The sequence below is a fragment of the Anomaloglossus baeobatrachus genome, chromosome 4, assembly GCF_048569485.1.
Source record: "Anomaloglossus baeobatrachus isolate aAnoBae1 chromosome 4, aAnoBae1.hap1, whole genome shotgun sequence".
Lineage (NCBI taxonomy): Eukaryota > Metazoa > Chordata > Amphibia > Anura > Aromobatidae > Anomaloglossus > Anomaloglossus baeobatrachus.
In genome coordinates, this window is record NC_134356.1 from 616357944 (window position 1) to 616380618 (window position 22675).

The 22675-nt window shown below is 46.6% G+C and overlaps 1 protein-coding gene across 1 annotated transcript in view; it reads right to left on the reverse strand.

Annotated features, from left to right (window-relative positions):
• Positions 1-263: 263 nt before the first annotated feature.
• Positions 264-22675, reverse strand: part of STAMBP (STAM binding protein) — a 60856-nt gene continuing 38444 nt past the window's right edge. Inside the window, exons 7-10 of the mRNA XM_075342951.1 lie at positions 21588-21725; positions 11238-11350; positions 7188-7287; positions 264-980 (exon numbers count right to left, since the gene is read on the reverse strand). Of these exons, the coding sequence (XP_075199066.1) occupies positions 924-980; positions 7188-7287; positions 11238-11350; positions 21588-21725 (408 nt within the window). The 3' untranslated portion in view covers positions 264-923. The remainder of the gene's footprint in view (positions 981-7187; positions 7288-11237; positions 11351-21587; positions 21726-22675) is intronic.

A 22675-nucleotide genomic window follows, 5' to 3' on the forward strand; every position in this document is an offset into this window, starting at 1 on the left:
TTACAGAGGTTGCCTGCGGTCAATGAATTCCCCATTGGAAGATGAGTGATTGCAATCATGTTACGACCCCACATATCTACACAGACACGTGCATGATTGACAGGTATTGTGCACGTATCCTGTACATTAGAATAAATCAAGAGCATTATATCTGCCAATCATGCCCGTGTCTCTGCAGGTACATCCACCTCGGATGCAGATGTGAGTGGCCCTGACACCCCCTTTAAATATCCTCCGGCATTATCTAGTCCGTTGCGTACGATGATACTTAAAGTACTAACAGCCCCACATCTGTGATCACCTTCAGGAAGCACTGAAAATATTTAATGCTGCTAGAAAATAAACATTATACAGTATTATTCTCTTTTATCAAACAGTGAGATATCGGGTGGGTTTTTTCTGGTTTTTCTTTACGGGGGAAAAAAAAATAATGATCAATAAATTAAATTATATACAAATTTTCTATTACTAAAATAACATCTGAATGAAGAACACTTGCTCATCTGCAGAAATGCTGCTAAAAGGGGTTGTTACCTAAAGCTCCACTGTATTTAATAAAAAAAGAAAAATATTTTTTTGGAAAATGTACAGTCCCGATACCTAGAAAGGAAACTTTAGCACCAAATGTGTTACAAGCTGTTAATTTTGCAGAGAGAAATGCATCAACCAATTAAACGCCTGTGGTGTCAGGAAGCCGTGTAGAGCCAGGAGACTGGTCCGTGCCGTTTCCTCTAGATAATACAAGGCAATAAACGCAGGCGACAGGAGCCAATGCACACCCGCCACCACCTCCATAGATCGGCAAATCTCCGCTCTTTATGGTTGTACTAGAGTCCACATCCGCAAACAGCTCTTTACAGGCAGATTATTGGCAACTCGGGGGTGACAACGAAGGGTCTGGGAGTTGGCAGACGCTAGAAGAATTATCGAAGGTCCATGACAGTGACGTCCTTCTGACAGATTGTAGTGTGGTTGCTGGCCTATGGGGGGAGAAAACAAGAGCGGTGTCATACTGGTAGCAAAAGAAAGACAAAACTTAAGGCCCCATACACATATTGCTTGATCCACTGATCGGTGGCTCTGTCGGTGTTCACGTCTGTAGTGCTGAAACAGGATTCGGGCGTATGCACTCAGGAGGCCATTGGCTGTAATGACGCAGTCAGAAACTGTCGGGCACAATCTTCGAATCAGTATTTGAGGTGGACGCTAAGATGTGGTTGACTGCGTTTTGTTGCCTTCTCTAAGACAGCTCTATAGTCTCTAGAGAGGACACATCCACCCCCACACAGAACATATGGGATTAAGTATAACTAGGGAGAAAGAAACTTATTAAAACCGGTGAAAGAAAGGGAGAGAACACTACATCTGGCGTCTGTTCTGCTAGGACCCCCTGGTGTGGACAAGGAAGTATAGCAGAGGAATGCTTGAGAAAAAGACAGCAAGACTGAAATTTGTTTACAAAGAGGAAGAGAACCGCCTTCCCAGCCATCAGCTTCCTTTCAATAAGGCCTGTTTCACACATCCGGCTTTTCGCCGGTTTGACGGATGCGGTGCACGCCAGTACAGTGTATACAGTACAATGGCAGCGCCGCAACTTCTGGGTCACATGCTCCGGTCACATGACAGCATGTGACTGGCGCTTGCTGCGCTGCCATTGTACTGTATACACTGTACTGGCGTGCGCCGCATCCGTCAAACCGGCAAAAAGCCGGATGTGTGAAACAGGCCTAAGGCATAATTGCTAGACACACTGTCGTGTCCAGATATGAATATTGGGGTTTCCATAGCTCCTGCAGTTATGGGAGATATATGCCCTGCGTCATGCCAGAATGGCGAATGTAATGCTCATTTTTACATAATGTGAGACCTGAGCATCAGTCCCAGATTATGATAGCGTAGATGGTTGACAATACACATCATTATGTTTCATCTCTTTCATCCCTAGAGAAAGAAGATCATCATCTCTTGGGACTCCTGCGTGGAGCTGAAGACCTCTTCTCAGGACTCAGGGCTAGGAGGTGACCACTAAAAAAAACTTTGGCCATGCGACCGGTGTTGCAGTTACATTGCAGTGCAATACAAGTGAATTAGGCCACGACAAGCAAGTTGCAAGAAGTTATCAGTGTTTGATTTTTCATCCTTGTTGCAATGTGACCCCAATTGACAGGTGTTGTGCTGTGATAAAGCAGTGACACCAAACACCATGCAGCCCCAGCCTAAAAGAAACCAGGAGCACCAATCACCACATCTTTAGGTAAGCAGACTGCTTACAGACAGTTTTAATACAGGGGTTGCGCCTATCAATAGTAATTTAAGTTGTAAATGGCAGAGAAGAAATTATTAGCGCCCCCCATACAGGGAAATTACGGAAAATGTAAAGAAATTTGGGAAGAAAATTAATTTTCAGAAGATTGACTCTTGCAACCAGAGTTATAGAGCAACGATCCATGCTCTGCTGCTTCTGGCTCACGTCAAAGGCGTGAGATTAGGCCTAAGACACATAGCGAGAAAAACGGTGCCAGAAAAATGTGAAATATATATATATATATATATATATATATATATATATATATATATATATATATATATATAGATAGATAGATAGATAGATACAGTTAGGTCCAGAAATATTTGGACAGTGACACAATTTTCGCGAGTTGGGCTCTGCATGCCGCCACATTGGATTTGAAATGAAACCTCTACAACAGAATTCAAGTGCAGATTGTAACTTTTAATTTGAAGGTTTGAACAAAAATATCTGATAGAAATTGTAGGAATTGTACACATTTCTTTACAAACACTCCACATTTTAGGAGGTCAAAAGTAATTGGACAAATAAACCAAACCCAAACAAAATATTTTTATTTTCAATATTTTGTTGCGAATCCTTTGGAGGCAATCACTGCCTTAAGTCTGGAACCCATGGACATCACCAAACGCTGGGTTTCCTCCTTCTTAATGCTTTGCCAGGCCTTTACAGCCGCAGCCTTCAGGTCTTGCTTGTTTGTGGGTCTTTCCGTCTTAAGTCTGGATTTGAGCAAGTGAAATGCATGCTCAATTGGGTTACGATCTGGTGATTGACTTGGCCATTGCAGAATGTTCCACTTTTTTGCACTCATGAACTCCTGGGTAGCTTTGGCTGTATGCTTGGGGTCATTGTCCATCTGTACTATGAAGCGCCGTCCGATCAACTTTGCGGCATTTGGCTGAATCTGGGCTGAAAGTATATCCCGGTACACTTCAGAATTCATCCGGCTACTCTTGTCTGCTGTTATGTCATCAATAAACACAATGACCCAGTGCCATTGAAAGCCATGCATGCCCATGCCATCACGTTGCCTCCACCATGTTTTACAGAGGATGTGGTGTGCCTTGGATCATGTGCCGTTCCCTTTCTTCTCCAAACTTTTTTCTTCCCATCATTCTGGTACAGGTTGATCTTGGTCTCATCTGTCCATAGAATACTTTTCCAGAACTGAGCTGGCTTCATGAGGTGTTTTTCAGCAAATTTAACTCTGGCCTGTCTATTTTTGGAATTGATGAATGGTTTGCATCTAGATGTGAACCCTTTGTATTTACTTTCATGGAGTCTTCTCTTTACTGTTGACATAGAGACAGATACACCTACCGTACTTCACTGAGAGTGTTCTGGACTTCAGTTGATGTTGTGAATGGGTTCTTCTTCACCAAAGAAAGTATGCGGCGATCATCCACCACTGTTGTCATCCGTGGACGCCCAGGCCTTTTTGAGTTCCTAAGCTCACCAGTCAATTCCTTTTTTCTCAGAATGTACCCGACTGTTGATTTTGCTACTCCAAGCAGGTCTGCTATCTCTCTGATGGATTTTTTCTTTTTTTTCAGCCTCAGGATGTTCTGCTTCACCTCAATTGAGAGTTCCTTAGACCGCATGTTGTCTGGTCACAGCAACAGCTTCCAAATGCAAAACCACACACCTGTAATCAACCCCAGACCTTTTAACTACTTCATTGATTACAGGTTAACGAGGGAGACGCCTTCAGAGTTAATTGCAGCCCTTAGAGTCCCTTGTCCAATTACTTTTGGTCCCTTGAAAAAGAGGAGGCTATGCATTACAGAGCTATGATTCCTAAACCCTTTCTCCGATTTGGATGTGAAAACTCTCATATTGTAGCTGGGAGTGTGCACTTTCAGCCCATATTATATATATAATTGTATTTCTGAACATGTTTTTGTAAACAGCTAAAATAACAAAACTTGTGTCACTGTCCAAATATTTCTGGACCTAACTGTAATTTAAATGTTAATTTAATTTAATTTAATTTAAAATTTATATATATATATATATATATATATATATATATATATATATATATATATATATATATATATATATATATATATATATATATATATATATATATATATATATATATATATATATATATATATTTTTAAAAAAAAATAAATAAATAAATCGCATTCCACTCGGACCAATATTACTACACGTGCCAGCACCCATGAGCTATTATTTTCTCAGCCCTAATTAGATCGAGAAAACAGTCGCAGCATGCTGCGGGTGCAATGCAATCCTGTTCCACTCGCACCCATGCAAGTCTATGAGGCGAGAGAAACATGGCACTGCACTCGCGGTACACCGGTGCAATATGAGTGCAGTGCGAGAGTCGCAATAGCCGGCTACGGAGAAGTTAGGAAGATAAATCCCTCCCCTTCGCAACTGTAGTCTGATCACAGGATCGGACCACAATCGCATGACACTCGGCTCCTACTGTGCTACGATTGTGTGCCGAGTGTCATGCAAGCACTCACACAAATCCCCGTGTGGCCTTGACCTTAAGAAACTGATCTGACCGCTTACTGAAATACCGATGTACATCATGTTATTAACCCATTGTGCTGGAGAAGGAGCCGCCCAAACTTCTGCGGATACATCCAGGACTAGTAGAATAGTTTTATAAGAAATGATAAATAACATAGGGTGTAAAACCAACAAACAATATTGTATGTTCTTTGTGCACCTTCATTTTGGAATGGCACTACTGAATTTTAGCCTGGCTGATACTTTTTTTTTTTCCTTACTGGAGATAAGCCGCCATCAGGTGTCCGACAAGTTTAATTCCCTACTGAAAACATGACGGCTCAGGTGAACAATCAGCCACCACACTAAAGCCTGCTTTACACGTTACAATTGCGTGTGCGATCTCGTATGCGATCGTACCCGTCCCCATCGTTTGTGCGGCTCGTGCAATTTGTTGAATGTGCCGCACAAACGATTATTTCCCGTCACACTTACTTACCCGTCCATACGACCTCGATGTGGGCGGCGAATATCCACTTCCTGGAGTGGGAAGAACGTTTGGCGTCTCACGGCAGCCAGCCAATAGAAGCGGAGGGGCTGAGATGAGCGGGACGTAAACATCCCGCCCACCTCCTTCCTTCCGCATTACCGGCCGGGAGCCGTGGGACGCAGGTAAGATGTGTTCATCGTTCCCAGGGGTGTCACACACTGCGATGTGTGATACCTCGGGAACATTGAACAACCCAACGTTCAATTTTTAGGAATTGAACGACGTGCCTGCGATGAACGTTTTGACGTTCAATCGCACGGAGGTATCACACGTGTTACGGGGGGCTGTCTGATAATAACTGAAAGGAGTATCAGACAGTCAGGGTCCACCGTGCAAAGACTTTGCTGCAGACTATGGCAGAGTGCAATTCCTCTGTTAACTCACAGAAGGATATAATAAGTAAGTAAAGCAATTCCTCCCTTACTTGGAGGGTGTGTGGAATGATCTCTGTTAATAATCACAGAGACAAAGGCAATGTGTGCGAAATGGCACCTACCTAGGTCCGCTCTTCTAGTGGTGCAAAAGAGACGAACAGCAGCGTAAGCCGCACAAAGCTCCTACCTCTGTTCGCTCCCCTAGTGTGCGAGGATACGAACAACTGCCAGACGCAGTATAAGGAACGTTACCCTAGCGGCAACGTCCACCTACGAGTAGAATCACAAGGCCCAGCCAGACCATGTGCCCCAGGCACCTGCCTATGTCCGCTCCCCTAAGAGGTAAGGATACGGACAGCAGCCGAAGCTGTAAGGTATAAGAACGCTACCCTGCCGGTAGCGCTCACCTAGCATAGACAGAGGAATGCCTAGAGGAACGCGCACAGAGCGTCTACTCATATGCATGAACCAAGAGGACTGAGCACCATGCGGCGTGTGTCAGGGTCCTATATAGACTCTGTGCCTCATCCAAGATGGAGGACACCAGAGCCAATCCGCTGCCAGAACGACAGGAGTGACGTCATGCTGGCCTATCACCGAGCAAGACGTCACAAGCACATGACCAGCGACCAATCGGCATAGAAGGTGTCAGAGACATGTGACCTCGTGTCAGCGATGATGTCACCCGCACATGTGCAATGGCTCCAAGATTGGACTTAGTCTCCGGCGCTCGCACATGTGCAGTAGCAAGAAATCTGGACTTAGTCTCCAGCGCTCGCACATGTGCAGTAGCAAGAAATCTGGACTTAGTCTCCAGTGCTCGCAGCAACCGTAACAACACGCTACAATGTAACTAACGATGCCGGATGTGCGTCACTTACGACGTGACCCTGCCGACACATCGTTAGATAAATTGTAGCGTGTAAAGCGCCCTTAAACCTAAACCGCAGGAATACAATAAGAGTGACAGCTCTCGCAGAGCTTTCTTACTATGACAACATATGAATCAAAAGAGACAAATCACAGCCTGTTTGCTTACCGAGAACTGGTGCACACAAGAACCTGGGGTGTGTCACACGGCGATCAGTCAAATGTACAATTTTGCATAATGTTTCGATGCACAACGCCCAATTTTGCTAGCATAATAATCAGGCCTTTCTAGAAAACGATAATTTTTCAGGATTGCCCCAAGTTTTGCAAAATGATTATTGTCAGCATGGAGGCGTTTGTGCAGTGATCTGCCCATATCATCAGCACTTCTCTGGAGGCCTCATATATAGAGAAACTTAGGGGGCCTACAACAGTGCACGGTCAAGACTGTGTTGTCAGAAGTACATGGATGACAGTACGGGCAAATCCAGGCAGAAAAAAGTGGCCGACAGGACTGTGTTAGCGCAGTGCCACCCAGAGGATACATAGAGAATAGGAACCACTGAAGCCGCGTTAGTCCCTACGGTAATTCACTTACACAGAACAGGGGAGGGTCTCTGCAGTGCGGGTGAAATCCTTTCTCTCGACAGTCACCCACTTCCTTCATGCCATAGTCCGTCAATCTAAAAATTCCTGTTCTGGGAAGGGAAAAAATAAAATAATAATTACTACAACATGATTGTATTAACTTCCACTCAATATTTATTAACCCCTTGATATTTCATCCAGTTTTACCCTTTATAACAAGCCATTTTTGTTTGGCGATGTGAGGGGAGAGAATTTGGACAAGCATTAATGGCGCAGGTCTTCAGAATATTATATACTATGTGCGATTCTAAATGGCGTTTTTGCGAGGGATCTGATTTTTTTGATAAATAAACCCCTCTCAAGGGAACTTGAACAAGTGATCTTTTGATCAACTGATAACACAGGCACCACTTATGTAGTACTAGGCTGTCATGTTCGACTGACAGGCGGTCGTAGCAAACTGTCGGCACCACATGATGGCCCTGCAGGAATGCACATGTACCCACACCATTGTCAATAGGGGCATCTTAGGGATCAAAGTGCCGGGATTGGAGCAAGATCCGGTGGCAGAAAATGCAGCATTAGCTCAGCTCCACTACTGATCAAATACTGATGACTTATCCTAACAGTGCATCATCAATATATAAGTCCTGCACAATTCCTTTAATGCACAGCATACATGGCTGTTCTAGGTAATGCAGTGCTGCCATTTAATTCTTATTATGGTCTGCAAGACACGTTCCATTTAAAATGGTACCTTTTTGTGGTGCAACTTACAGAGTAGCCAATTTTGCAAGAGGGACTTTGACATGCAACTTAACAGGTAGGGTCTCACGTTTTTTTTATTTTTTTAATTAAAAATAGTGAATATGAAATCAAGTATTTTTAATACTTAATTACCGGCGCCCCTTGTCCTCCCGCTGCTACTGTCTCCAATAACCCCCCCCCCCCGACGCTGTGCATCTAAATCCTATCCTGTGTGATGCTGTCTGCTGAGCTGTGTATCTAATCCTATCGGGTGATACAGTCTGGTGAGCCATGTATCTAATCCTGTCCTGTGTGGTACTGTCTGGTGAGCCATGTATCTAATCCTGTCCTGTGTGGTACTGTCTGGTGAGCTATGTATCTAATCCTGTCTTGTGTGATACTGTCTGCTGAGCTGTGTATCTAATCCTATCCTGTGTGATACACAGCTCAGCAGACTGTATCTAATCTCATCCTGCGTGACACTGTCTGCTGAGCTATGTATCTAATCCTATCCTGTGTGATACAGTCTGGTGAGCTATGTATCTAAGCCTATCCTGTGTGATACAGTCTGGTGAGCTATGTATCTAATCCTGTCCTGTGTGATACAGTCTGGTGAGCTATGTATCTAATCCTGTCCTGTGTGGTACTGTCTGCTGAGCTGTGTATCTAATCCTATCCTAGGTGATACTGTCTGCTGAGTTGTGTATTAATTTTATCCTGTGCGGTACTGTCTGCAGAGCGGTGTATCAAATCCGGTCCTGTGTGATACTGTCTCCTGAGATGGGTATCTAATCCCATCTTGTGTGATACTGCCTGCTGAGCTGGGTATCTAATCCTATTCTGTGTGATAGTCATGCTGTCCTTGGTGACACTTTAGACATTTGTGGTCACCAACAAAATGGCTCCGCACTGTGATCATAAACTTCATTCTCTTCTATCCTTTTGGAAGCCCCCAGATTGGGAGGGGGAGGTGACACACACAGGAGAGCAGATTCTGCCCACTTTACTGCAGCTGTAATGTGAGCTTTTTCTACAGTTGGATTTCTGTAGGATTTCAGCAGCTGCTCCCCTTAGTGTTTAACAGTGGAAAATATCTAACTTTATTTTTTTTTTAAATTTTGCTCAATTAAAAACAATAATATTTAAACAAAACATTAATACTTTAATTTTTTTCAGTTATTGAAATTTTTTTTTTTTTTGCACGACACCTTCCCTTTAAATTGTATTTTTTAGCTCAATTAAATCAGTGTGATCCCGACTTTAAAGCTGGATTCACACGATAAGCTTTTGACGAGATTTCAAAGCTAATTATTTTCATTGTGTCAAAAACGCAGCATCTTCCAGTTTCAGAAAAGTGGATGGGATGTATAGAAATCTCCTGCGTACTGCGCCGATTGTTTACTCAGTGTAATCTATGGTGTGCATGTCAAATACACGACATGTCAATTTTTCAAAAAAAAAATAAAAAAATATGCAGTGCCAAAAACGTATATTAAAAAAACACACAAGTATTTTCATTTACACTACAGTTCAAAAGTTTAGGGTCTACACTGTATACATTGTTGAGACTCTGGAGCATTACATTTATTGGTCCATTAAACTGTCAAAATGGCCAGAAAAAGAGAACTTTCATGAGAACGCGACAGTCTATTCTTGTTCTTAGAAATGAAGGATATTCCATGCAAGAAATTGCCAAGAAACTGAAGATTTCCGACAACGGTGTGTACTACTCCCTTCAGAGGAGAGCACGAACAGGCTCTAACCAGAGTAGAAAGAGAAGTGGGAGGCCGCGCTGCACAACTGAGCAACAAGACAAGTACATTAGAGTCTCCAGTTTGAGAAATCGACGCCCCACAGTTCTTGAACTGCAGCTTCATTAAATAGTACCCGCAAAACGCCAGTGTCAACGTCTACAGTGAAGAGGCGACTCCGGGATGCCGGTCTTCAGGGCAGAGTGGCAAAGAAAAACCCATATCTGAGACTGGCTAATAAAAGGAAAAGATTAATATGGGCAAAAGAACACAGACATTGGACGGAGGAATATTGAAAAAAAGTGTTATGGACAGAAATTGAAGTTTGAGGTGTTTGGATCACACAGAAGAACATTTGTGAGACGCAGAACAACTGAAAAGATGCTGGAAGAGTGGCTGACGCCATCTGTCAAGCATGGTGGAGGTAATGTGATGGTCTGGGGTTGCTTTGGTGCTGGTAAAGTGGGAAATTTGTACAAGGTAAAAGGGAGTTTGAATAAGGAAGGCTATCACTCCATTTGGCAATGCTATGCCATACCCTGTGGACAGCGCCTGATTGGAGCCAATTTCATCCTACAACAGGACAATGACCCAAAGCACACCTCCAAATTATGTATAAACTATTTAGGGAAGAAGCAGCAGCTGGTATCTATCTGTAATGGAGTGGCCAGTCCAGTCACCAGATCTCAACCCTATTGAGCTGTTGTGGGAGCAGCTTGACCATATGGTGCAAAAAGTGCCCATCAAGACAATCCAACTTGTGGGCTTCTGGAAGCATGGGGTGAAATATCTCCAGATTACCTCCGCAAATTAACAGCCAAAATGCCAAAGGTCTGCAAAGATGGAATTGCTGCAAAGGAACATTCTGTGCCGAAAACAAAGTCTGAAGGAGAAAATTATTATTTCAAGTAAAAATCATTATTTCTATCCTCGTCAATGTCTGGACGATATTCTCTATTCATTATGCAACTCATTTGATAAATAAAAGTAGGATTTTTCATGGAAAAGACAAAATTGTCTGGTGACCCCAAACTTTTGAACTGTAGTAGAAATTCTGCAACATCAAAAAGTCACTGAAAGCTGATGGTGGGAACGTAATGTTAGTGCGAGACCGACTGTTCACCGCTTCTGAGGAGATTGCACACGCACCGCTTCTGAGGAGATTGCACACGCACCGCTTCTGAGGAGATTGCACACGCACCGCTTCTGAGGAGATTGCACATGCACCGCTTCTGAGGAGATTGCACATGCACCGCTTCTGAGGAGATTGCACATGCACCGCTTCTGAGGAGATTGCACATGCACCGCTTCTGAGGAGATTGCACACGCACCGCTTCTGAGGAGATTGCACACGCACCGCTTCTGAGGACATTGCACACGCACCGCTTCTGAGGACCGTAATTATCTCCGTACTCCCCCAATTACACATCAGGCAATGCCATAACTGCAGCCGAAGGACTGTGTAAATGGATCTATAACATGGGGTGCTTTTCTTCTTGTTACCAACATACCAGCCCCTATCAATATTAAAAAGAAGTGTAGAGAGACACAGAGGTACTTACTCCTGGAATTTCGGAGAACAGACAATGGCGATAGATTCGGGGAGCATCATCTGGTAGGAGCAGTGAGTGTGTAAGTCAACGCTGGAGAGGAAGGCGGTCTGTGTAGGATGTGTCTGCAGAAATAAAAACATAACCATGCCACGTGACTCATTCCCGGTCCCCGCACTCTGCAGAATATAAGACCCTCTGGACTGTATGACTGCACTCCACACGAGGCCCCATCCTCCTGCACACTAGCACTTTACTATTTGCGCTTTTTCATTACCACCAAAAATCAACTAAAAGCATAAATATAGAAAAGCAGAACATTTATATCAGATCAGACAATGTCGGCCAGTTCAGCTAAACATTGTGCAAAAATGATTATTTGCAACATCCGTTACCTATACCGAGCTGCCGAAAATTACAAGTCTATGGCCGTTCACTTAAAATAGCACACATAGTTCTCCAGGTCTGCGGAGTCACTCAGATGTATGCACGCTCAAGTCAGATGCGAGTGCATGTTCCCATAGGTAGGAGAGCAAATATTCAGGGGACGCAGTTGGCTAAAATTGAGCATAACCAATCCTTTTGTGACCTGAAGGCAGACATTGAGTGACAGGTGATTTATGTATTTGGAAGGAAGATGGGAATTTGGTTATTTACTTAAGACATGTTTTGCAGTTGGGTAAAACAGTGGACCGTTTTTTCAGCCACTGGTAAACATGTAGTAAAGGGAAAGCTCTGTCAGCAGGTTTTTGCTATGTAATCTGAAAAAAGCATAATGCAGGGACAGAGAACATGATTCCAGGGATGCATCACTTACTGTACAGCATAGTGCAATTTTGATGAAATCCCTGTTTTTTGTGTTGCAGATGTAGCAGTGCTTAGAATGCTGAGCTGTGCATAACCCCACCCATAATCCTGGCTGCCAATCAGTGTTGTAGATGTGGCTACAGACTGCCTACCAAGCGGTACTTAGTCCTCTAGTGGTAATCTCCTGCTGAAAAACACTGATTGTATTGAAACTGCATCAATCAGATCCGAAATTATGCTGCTCTCAGATTATACAGTAAAACGTCTGACAAATTGTGTTAAAAGGGACCACCAGTGAGCTCTTATATACTGCATGCTATAATTTATATATATATATATATATATATATATATATATATATATATATATATATATATATATATATATATATATATTATCTATCCCTCTATCTATCTATCTATCTATCTATCCCTCTATCTATCTATCCCTCTATCTATCCCTCTATCTATCTATCCCTCTATCTATCTATCCCTCTATCTATCTATCCCTCTATCTATCTATCCCTCTATCTATCTATCTATCCCTCTATCTATCTATCCCTCTATCTATCTATCCCTCTATCTATCTATCCCTCTATCTATCTATCCCTCTATCTATCTATCCCTCTATCTATCTATCCCTCTATCTATCTATCTAACCCTCTATCTATCTATCTAACCCTCTATCTATCTATCTAACCCTCTATCTATCTATCTAACCCTCTATCTATCTATCCCTCTATCTATCTATCTATCCCTCTATCTATCTATCTATCCCTCTATCTATCTATCGATCCCTCTATCTATCTATCCCTCTATCTATCTATCTATCCCTCTATCTATCTATCTATCCCTCTATCTATCTATCTATCCCTCTATCTATCTATCTATCCCTCTATCTATCTATCTATCCCTCTATCTATCTATCTATCCCTCTATCTATCTATCTAACCCTCTATCTATCTATCTAACCCTCTATCTATCTATCTAACCCTCTATCTATCTATCTAACCCTCTATCTATCTATCCCTCTATCTATCTATCTATCTATCCCTCTATCTATCTATCTATCCCTCTATCTATCTATCTATCTATCCCTCTATCTATCTATCTGTCTATCTATCTATCTATCCCTCTATCTATCTATCTATCCCTCTATCTATCTATCTAACCCTCTATCTATCTATCTAACCCTCTATCTATCTATCTATCTATCCCTCTATCTATCTATCTATCTATCTATCCCTCTATCTATCTATCTATCTATCTATCCCTCTATCTATCTATCTATATATCCCCATCTCTATATATTTGCCTTATTCTGTCTGTCAGCCCAGCCATGCCCCCCGCACACCGTCCCCGCTCGGCCACGCTCCCACACCCGCTTGGCCGCCCCCCCCGCCCGCTCGGCCACGCCCCCCGCACACATTGGGCACCTAAACACCTCCCCTCCAGGACTACTCCTCCTATTATACTCCTCTCTCCCCAGGACTACAACCTATTATCCTCCTCTCTCCCCAGGACTACTCCTCCTATTATCCTCCTCTCCCCCCCAGGACTACTCCTCCTATTATCCGCCTCTCCCCCCAGGACTACTCCTCCTATTATCCTCCTCTCCCCCCAGGACTACTCCTCCTATTATCCTCCTTTCCCCCCAGGACTACTCCTCCTATTATACTCCTCTCTCCCCAGGACTACTCCTCCTATTATACTCCTCACCTCCAGGACTACTACTCTTATTATCCTCCTTTCCCCCCAGGACTACTCCTCCTATTATCCTCCTCTTTCCCCAGGACTACTACTCCTATTATCTTCCTCTCCCCCCAGGACTACTCCTCCTATTATACTCCTCTCCCCCCAGGACTACTACTCCTATTATCCTCCTTTCCCGCCAGGACTACTCCTCCTATTATCCTCCTCTCCCCCCAGGACTACTCCTCCTATTATCCTCCTCTCCCCCCAGGACTACTCCTCCAACACACACACTGCACAAAACCTACCTCCCCAAAACACACACACCCACACCCACACAAACCGCACAACACACACAGCACCACACACACAGCACCACACACACAACGCTGCAGCCCGTGTGGATGACGTAGGATGCATCATGCACATGAGCCTCGGATGAAGGACTGTGACTGCACAGAAGAGAGGAGGCGCCGGATCAGAGAGCAGCGACACCCTTTGGATCAGACCGCCCCATAGGTGAGTATTATAAAGGTGTTTATGTTATACAGAGTGGCCTGGGCTCTTATATGCAGTATTCTGGAATGCTGTATGTGGCTACATGCGCACGCTGCATCTTTTGTGTTCACAAACTGCAGCTAAAACTGCCCCTTGTCAGAGAGAGCCTGGAAATGTCACAAAAGAAGGGAATTTTGTTTACTTACCGTAAATTCCTTTTCTTCTAGCTCCAATTGGGAGACCCAGACAGTGGGTGTATAGCTACTGCCTCTGGAGGCCGCACAAAGAACTACACTTAAAAGTGTAAGGCCCCTCCCCTTCTGGCTATACACCCTCCCGTAGGAGTACAGATTCCTCAGTTTTAGTACCAAAGCAAGAAGGAGGAAAGCCAATAACAGTTTCAAAACAAATTCCCTCCGATAACTAGATCGGAGAACTTAAGAAACAACGTGAACAACATGTGCACCCGAAAAAACGAAACCCTAAAAACAGATAGGGCGGGTGCTGGGTCTCCCAATTGGAGCTAGAAGAAAAGGAATTTACGGTAAGTAAACAAAATTCCCTTCTTCTTTTTCGCTCCTAATTGGGAGACCCAGACAGTGGGACGTCCAAAAGCAGTCCCTGGGTGGGTAAAAAGATACCACATGAACGGGCTGTCATACAGCCTCTTCCTACAGGTGGGCCACCGCCGCCTGAAGGACCTGTCTACCTAGGCTGGCGTCTGCCGAAGCGTAGGTATGCACTTGATAGTGTTTGGTAAACGTGTGCAGACTCGACCAGGTAGCCGCCTGGCACACTTGCTGAGCCGTAGCCTGATGCCTCAACGCCCAGGACGCACCAACGGCTCTGGTAGAATGGGCCTTCAGTCCAGATGGAATCTGAAGCCCAGCAGAACGGTATGTGTGAAGAATTGGTTCCTTGATCCACCGCGCCAGGGTGGATTTGGAAGCTTGCGATCCCTTATGCTGACCAGCGACTAGGACAAAGAGCGCATCTGAACGGCGTAGAGGCGCCGTGCGAGAAATGTAAATCCTGAGTGCTCTCACCAGGTCCAACAGATGTAAACCCTTTTCAAATTGGTGAACTGGATGCGGACACAAAGATGGCAAAGTGATATCCTGATTGAGATGAAAGGAAGAAACCACCTTGGGAGAAAACTCTGGAATTGGACGCAGTACTACCTTGTCTTGGTGAAATACCAGGAAGGGAGATTTGCAAGATAACGCCGCCAGCTCGGACACTCTTCGAAGAGACGTGACCGCTACAAGAAAAACTACCTTTTGTGAAAGCCGAGAAAGGGGAACCTCTTTCAAAGGCTCGAAAGGCGGCTTTTGAAGAGCAAGGAGAACCTTGTTCAGATCCCAGGGTTCCAATGGCCGTCTGTAAGGAGGAACGATATGACAAACTCCTTGGAGAAACGTGCGTACTTTAGAAAGCTGTGCCAAGCGCTTCTGAAAGAATACGGATAACGCGGAGACTTGACCCTTAAGCGAGCTAAGGGACAAACCTTTTTCCAACCCAGACTGCAGGAAGGAAAGAAAAATTGGCAATGCAAATGGCCAGGGAGAAAACCCTTGAGCCAAGCACCACGCTAAGAATATCTTCCACGTCCTGTGATAGATCTTAGCTGAGGATGGTTTTCTAGCCTGTCTCATTGTGGCAACAACTCCCTGAGATAAACCTGAGGCCGCTAGGATCCAGGACTCAATGGCCACACAGTCAGGTTCAGGGCCGCAGAATTCAGATGGAAAAACGGCCCTTGAGACAGCAGATCTGGACGGTCTGGTAGTGCCCACGGTTGGCCTACCGTGAGATGCCACAGATCCGGGTACCACGACCTTCTTGGCCAATTTGGAGCGACGAGTATGGCTCGCTGGCAGTCGGACTTGATTTTCCGGAGAACTCTGGGTAACAATGCTAGAGGTGGGAACACATAGGGGAGTCGGAATTGCGACCAATCCTGAACCAAGGCGTCTGCCGCCAGCGCTCGGTGATCGTGAGACCGTGCCATGAAAACTGGGACCTTGTTGTTGTGCCGTGACGCCATCAGATCGACGTCCGGCGACCCCCAGCGGCAACAGATCTGTTGAAACACGTCCGGGTGAAGGGACCATTCTCCTGCGTCCATGCCCTGGCGACTGAGAAAGTCTGCTTCCCAGTTTTCCACGCCTGGGATGTGAACTGCAGATATGGTGGACGCTCTGCTTTCCACCCACGTCAAAATCCGCTGGACTTCTTGAAAAGCTTGGCGACTGCGTGTTCCCCCTTGGTGGTTGATGTACGCCACCGCCGTGGAATTGTCCGACTGAATCCGAATCTGCTTGCCTTCCAGCCATTGTTGGAAGGCTCGCAGGGCAAGATAGATTGCTCTGATTTCCAGAACATTGATCTGCAAGGTGGACTCTTCCTGAGTCCACGTCCCCTGAGCCCTGTGGTGGAGAAACACCGCTCCCCACCCTGATAGGCTCGCATCTGTCGTGACCACTGCCCAGGACGGGGGAAGGAACGACTTTCCCTGTGACAATGAGTTGGGGAGAAGCCACCAACGTAGAGAGTCCTTGGCAGTCTGAGAGAGGGAGACAGTCCTGTCGAGGGACGTCGATTTCCCATCCCATTGGCGCAGAATGTCCCATTGGAGAGGGCGCAGATGAAACTGCGCGAACGGGACTGCCTCCATTGCTGCTACCATCTTTCCTAGGAAATGCATGAGGCGCCTCAGTGAGTGCGACTGGCTCTGAAGGAGAGATTGCACTCCAGTCCGTAGCGAGCACTGCTTGTCCAGTGGAAGCCTCACTATCGCTGATAGAGTATGAAACTCCATGCCAAGATAAGTCAGAGATTGGGTCGGGGTTAGATGAGACTTTGGAAAGTTGATAATCCACCCGAAAGTCTGGAGAGTGTCTAGCGCCACCTTCAGACTGTGTTGGCATGCTTCTTGAGAGGATGCCTTTATAAGCAGGTCGTCTAGGTACGGGATGACCGAGTGACCCTGCGAGTGCAGAACAGCTACTACTGCTGCCATGACTTTGGTGAAGACCCGGGGGGCTGTTGCCAGACCGAAGGGTAACGCTACGAACTGTAGGTGCTCGTCGTGTATGACGAAACGTAGGAAACGCTGATGCTCTGGTGCAATCGGCACGTGGAGATACGCATCTTTGATGTCTATTGATGCTAGAAAATCTCCCTGAGACATTGAGGCTATGACGGAGCGTAGGGATTCCATCCGGAACCTCCTGACTTTTACGTGTCTGTTGAGCAACTTCAGATCCAGGACGGGACGATACGATCCGTCCTTTTTTGGGACCACAAACAGATTGGAGTAAAAACCGTGACCCTGTTCCTGAAGAGGGACGGAGGTCACCACTCCTTCCGCCTTTAGAGCGGCCACCGCCTGCAACAGAGCATCGGCTCGGTCTGGTGGTGGAGAAGTTCTGAAGAAACGAGTTGGCGGACGAGAACCGAACTCTATCCTGTACCCGTGAGATAGAATATCTCTCACCCAACGGTCTTTGACATTTGCTAGCCAAATGTCGCCAAAGTGGGACAGCCTCCCACCGACCGCGGGTGTGGGCATCGGAGACCGCAAGTCAGGAGGACGTCGTTTTGGCAACGGTTCCTCCGGCTGGTCTTTTTGGGCGTGACTGAGACCTCCAAGAATTTGAACGTCTCTGGTCCTTTTGAGTCTTCTTTGACGAGGCGAATTGGGACCTGCCCTGTCCTCGAAAGGACCGATAACCAGACTGACCCCTCCTCTGTTGGGGCTTGTTTTGTCTGTGTTGCGGTAAGGAAGAGTCCTTACCCTTGGAGTGTTTGATGATTTCATCCAAACGCTCTCCAAACAATCGGTCACGAGAAAAAGGCAAATTGGTTAAGCACTTCTTGGAATGAGAATCTGCTTTCCAATGTCTCAACCACAGAGCCCTACGCAAAACAACTGAGTTGGCTGACGCCACTGCCGTGCGGCTTGTAGCGTCAAGAACAGCATTAATCGCGTACGACGCGAATGCCGCCATTTGCGAGGTCAATGGTGCTACCTGCGGGGCAAATGCACGTGTGACTGAGTCGACTCGCGCAAGCCCGGCCGTGATAGCTTGGAGTGCCCATACGGCCGCAAAAGAAGGCGCTAATGACGCTCCAATCGCTTCATAGATGGATTTCAGCCAGAGCTCCATCTGCCTGTCAGTGGCATCTTTAAGTGCCGCTCCATCTTCAACAGCAACCAAGGATCTGGCTGCAAGCCTGGAAATTGGAGGATCCACTTTTGGACACTGGGTCCAACCCTTGACCACTTCAGAGGGAAAAGGGTAGCGTGTATCTTTAAGTCGTTTAGGAAAACGCCTTTCAGGATAAGCGTGGGGTTTCTGGATTGCGTCTCTGAAGTCAGCGTGGTCCAGAAAAGTGCTTAATGTACGCTTAGGGTATCTGAAATGGATTCTCTCGTGCTGCGAAGCTGACTCCTCTACAGGAGGAGCTGGTGGGGAAATATTCAACATCTTATTGATGTTAAATATAAGATCATTAACTATTGCGTCACCATCTGGTGTATCTAGATTGAGAGCGGTCCCAGGATCAGAATCCTGATCAGTTAAGTCCGCCTCATCACCCATAGATTCATCCCGCTGGGATCCAGACCATTGAGATGAATGTGAGGGCCCGTCATAACGAGCCCGCTTAGGCTGCCCGGGGCCATCGTCCGAGTCAGAGTCTTCACCCTGAGGTGTAGATGCCCGTCCCGGAGCTAGGAGCTGAGGGGGACCAGGGGGCAATACATGCACAGTGTCCGTGGTCTGAAGTACAGGCCTAGCTCGCAATGTGTCAAGAATTTGTGACATAGTGAGAGACATTCTGTCAGCAAAAGCTGCAAACTCAGTTCCTGTCACCTGGACAGCATTCACAGGTGGTACACCCTGGGACACGTCCAGCAGAGGTCCCGACTGTGCAAGCGCCGCAGGGGCCGAGCACTGCACACAATGGGGGTCCGTGGAGCCTGCCGGTAGAAAAGTCCCACATGCGGTGCAGGAAGCATACAATGTCTGTGCCTTGGCACCCTTGCGTTTTACGGGCGACATGCTGCTGGCTCTCTGCATGTGAGAGAGTCTATAGCCAAAGGGCGACCAGCGCTATGCAGTACAAAGTATTTGTAGAAACAAAATACTAAGAATACTACGAGCACAAGAGGGGGTGAGCCCTGAGGGCTGCTTACCGCCCGCTGAACAGCGGGTAAGAGGCTGCAGAATGCCTTGTCTGGGTCTCCCCGGCTCCCCTCTGCAGCTCAGCGTGTCAGCAAGAATGGCTGCCGGCTTCTGTGGAGAGGGGCGGTCCGTGGGAGTTCCCAAACAAAAGTGCGGGAACAGTGTCCCCTCTGTGCTGACTGTGAGGGCTGGAGTATGTAAAAACGACTCCAGCCCTCAGCGCTGATGCACTGGCCAGCGTCCCGCCCCTCTCCTGACTGGCAGGTCTGTGGGCGGGAACGAACGAAAGCAGGCCGCAAAAGCCGGGGACTCGAGTTATCAGCGCGGCCGCCGTAAAAGCGCGGGCCGCGCTGAAGTCCCCGGCGCACCGCAAGTGCCAGCCGCGCCGCTGTTCGAGCGGCCGGCGCGACCGAGTTCTAGACGTGGGCAGCGTCCCGCCCCTCTCCTGACTGGCAGGTCTGGGGGCGGGAACGAAAGGAAAGCAGGCCGCAAAAGCCGGGGACTGTAGTTATCAGCGCGGCCGCCGTAAAAGCGCAGGCCGCGCTGAAGTCCCCGGCGCACTACAAGTGCCAGCCGCGCCGCAGTCCCAGCGGCCGGCGCAGCCTATTCCCATAAATGTGCCTGCTTCAGCAAAGCTGAATGAGGCCATGGCACAGGCGCCGCAGCGCTGATGTCCCCCGGCGCACTACAACACCCAGCATGCTGCGGTGTGAGCGCCAGATACACGGGGACACAGAGTACCTTGAGGAAGCAGGGCCATGTCCCTGATGTACTCCGCTCCATCCAGCATCTTCTCCAGGGGCTGTAGATGGAGCACGGTCTCTGTGCCTGGAGACCGGTAAATCCCACTTCACCCAGAGCCCTGTAAAAAGGGATGGGGAAGGAATCAGCATGTGGGCTCCTGCCGCCGTACCCGCAATGGGTACCTCAACCTTACAAACACCTCCGACATAAGTGGGGTGAGAAGGGAGCATGCTGGGAGTCTGTATAGACCCTCTTTTCTTCCATCCGACATAGTCAGCAGCTGCTGCTGACTAAAAACAATGGAGCTATGCGTGCGTGTCTGACCTCCTTGCGCACAAAGCTAAAACTGAGGAATCTGTACTCCTACGGGAGGGTGTATAGCCAGAAGGGGAGGGGCCTTACACTTTTAAGTGTAGTTCTTTGTGCGGCCTCCAGAGGCAGTAGCTATACACCCACTGTCTGGGTCTCCCAATTAGGAGCGAAAAAGAAAATGCTTGTAATTGTAGGTGCGTTTTTCACAACATACGTTTTTGCTGCGTTTTTGTGACAAATGTTGACAAAAACGCAGGAAGAATGAACATGCTGCATTTTTTTTTGTCACAAACTATTGACAAATAAAACGCTGATAAATAAACTGCAACGTGCGCATAGAAAATCTGACTTCTCATAGACTTTGCTGGAAGTCAAATGTCAGAAAGTTCTGACAACAAAACTGCAGCCAAAAATGCAGCAAAAAACGCAGAGTGCGCATGTAGCCTATAAGAGCCCACTGGTGGTGGCCGCAGCTTATAAGAGAAAAACTAGGCGACAGGTTCCCTTTAAAGGGATAGTCCCATCTGACAAAGTGGTGTCTTATTTTTACACTATTCCATTACTATGACATAAAACCCCCACCGATCAGATGGTGTAACATTGGCAATACCCTAGACTGTTTTTGTCTTATGCATGGCGGCCTGTGATTGCTCAACTGTGCAGAGAATTGTAGCGTAGTCTCCTTTAAGGGACATGCCATGACTTCATAAAATGGGAATAACCTAAGTGGTATTCTGGTTGGAAGAAGTTATAATGTATCCACAGGGTAGTTGATAACTTGTTGATTAGCGTGGGTCCAATTCCGGAGACCCCCATTGATTGCCAGAACAGAGCACTTTCCTCCCCATTAGAATAGTGGACAAGGTGAATGCTCGACCACCGCTCATTTCATTCTTTACAGAGACACAAGTGCAGCGCTCAGCAGTCCTATAGGGAATGAATGGAGCGGCGGTCGAGTGTTCACACTGCCTTCTAATGGGGATCAGTGCTGAATTCTGGGGATCAGTGAAGGTAGCAGCAGGCGGCCCCCATTCATCCAGACGTTATCACCCATCTGTTTTACAATTGTGAAACATAAACCATCTAGCGTTATTAAAAAGATAAGTGTTGGTACATACATGTATCCAGCCCAGTGTGATCAGCCCGTGCTGGTCCTGGATCACAAACAGGTCCTCCTCGTTCTCGGTGTTACAGTAATCCGGACCCCCGCACTGCTTGGGCACAATGACGTGGGTGATGGTAAACTCATTCTGCATCTATAAAATGGTAATCACAGAAGAAGTAGATAAACATGGCAAAAAGTATGCTGAAAAATGTTAGTACTTTTCATGGTAACATAGATGCAGCAGATGGCGAACAGTGAATTCATTAATGTAACTATACATTCAGACAACCGGTCATAGAGACGTCAGAAGTTTGGGGAGTCTGGGTGCGGAGACCTCATCAATAGCTAACAATAATAAGACTATCACGCTGTACAAAGGGCTGGTAAGAAGTAGCACAGCGTATTCTCCACTAGGTGGCAGCAGAGTAGTGAAGGAGAGTCAAAGTGACACTGTAACAGAAAGGCAGCTGAAGTACAGCAGAGTAACTCCAGCAGGCAGTTCCCAGGCGAACCACCAGGGGGCAATAGAGTAGTCAAGCAGTCAGGGTCTAGCTCAGAGTCTACTCACTGCAGAGGGAGGATCAATATCAGATCAGAAAACAGAACAGTGTTAGAAGCCGTGAGATCAGGAATGCAGAGGGACACACAAACAACAAACAGGAGCGGGAAGTCAGGGACCGGGAAGTCAGGGACCGGGAAGTCAGGGACCGGGGCAGATGGACGAACGGGGGGAGGGTACAGGTCAGAGAACAACAAGGAGTCAGATAAACCAGGAAATCTCACCAGAGCCAGTCACAGGCTGCAGAGCAAAACTATAACCAGCACAGGAATGCAGGTGCAGAGACCAGATATAGTGTCTCCTGAAACCAGGACGAGGCTGATGGGAGTTAACCCCTGACATGACCAGGCCGGGTCTGTGAAACCCTACCGAATACAAGCCCTGGATCATAAACATTTCTGCAAGGAGTCTGCATGTTCTACCCATGTTTGCGTGGGTTTCCTCCCACACTCCAAAGATGTACAGATAGGAAATTTAGACTGTGAGCCCCAATGGGGACAGTATTGCCAATGTATGTAAAGCGCTGTGGAATTAATGGCGCT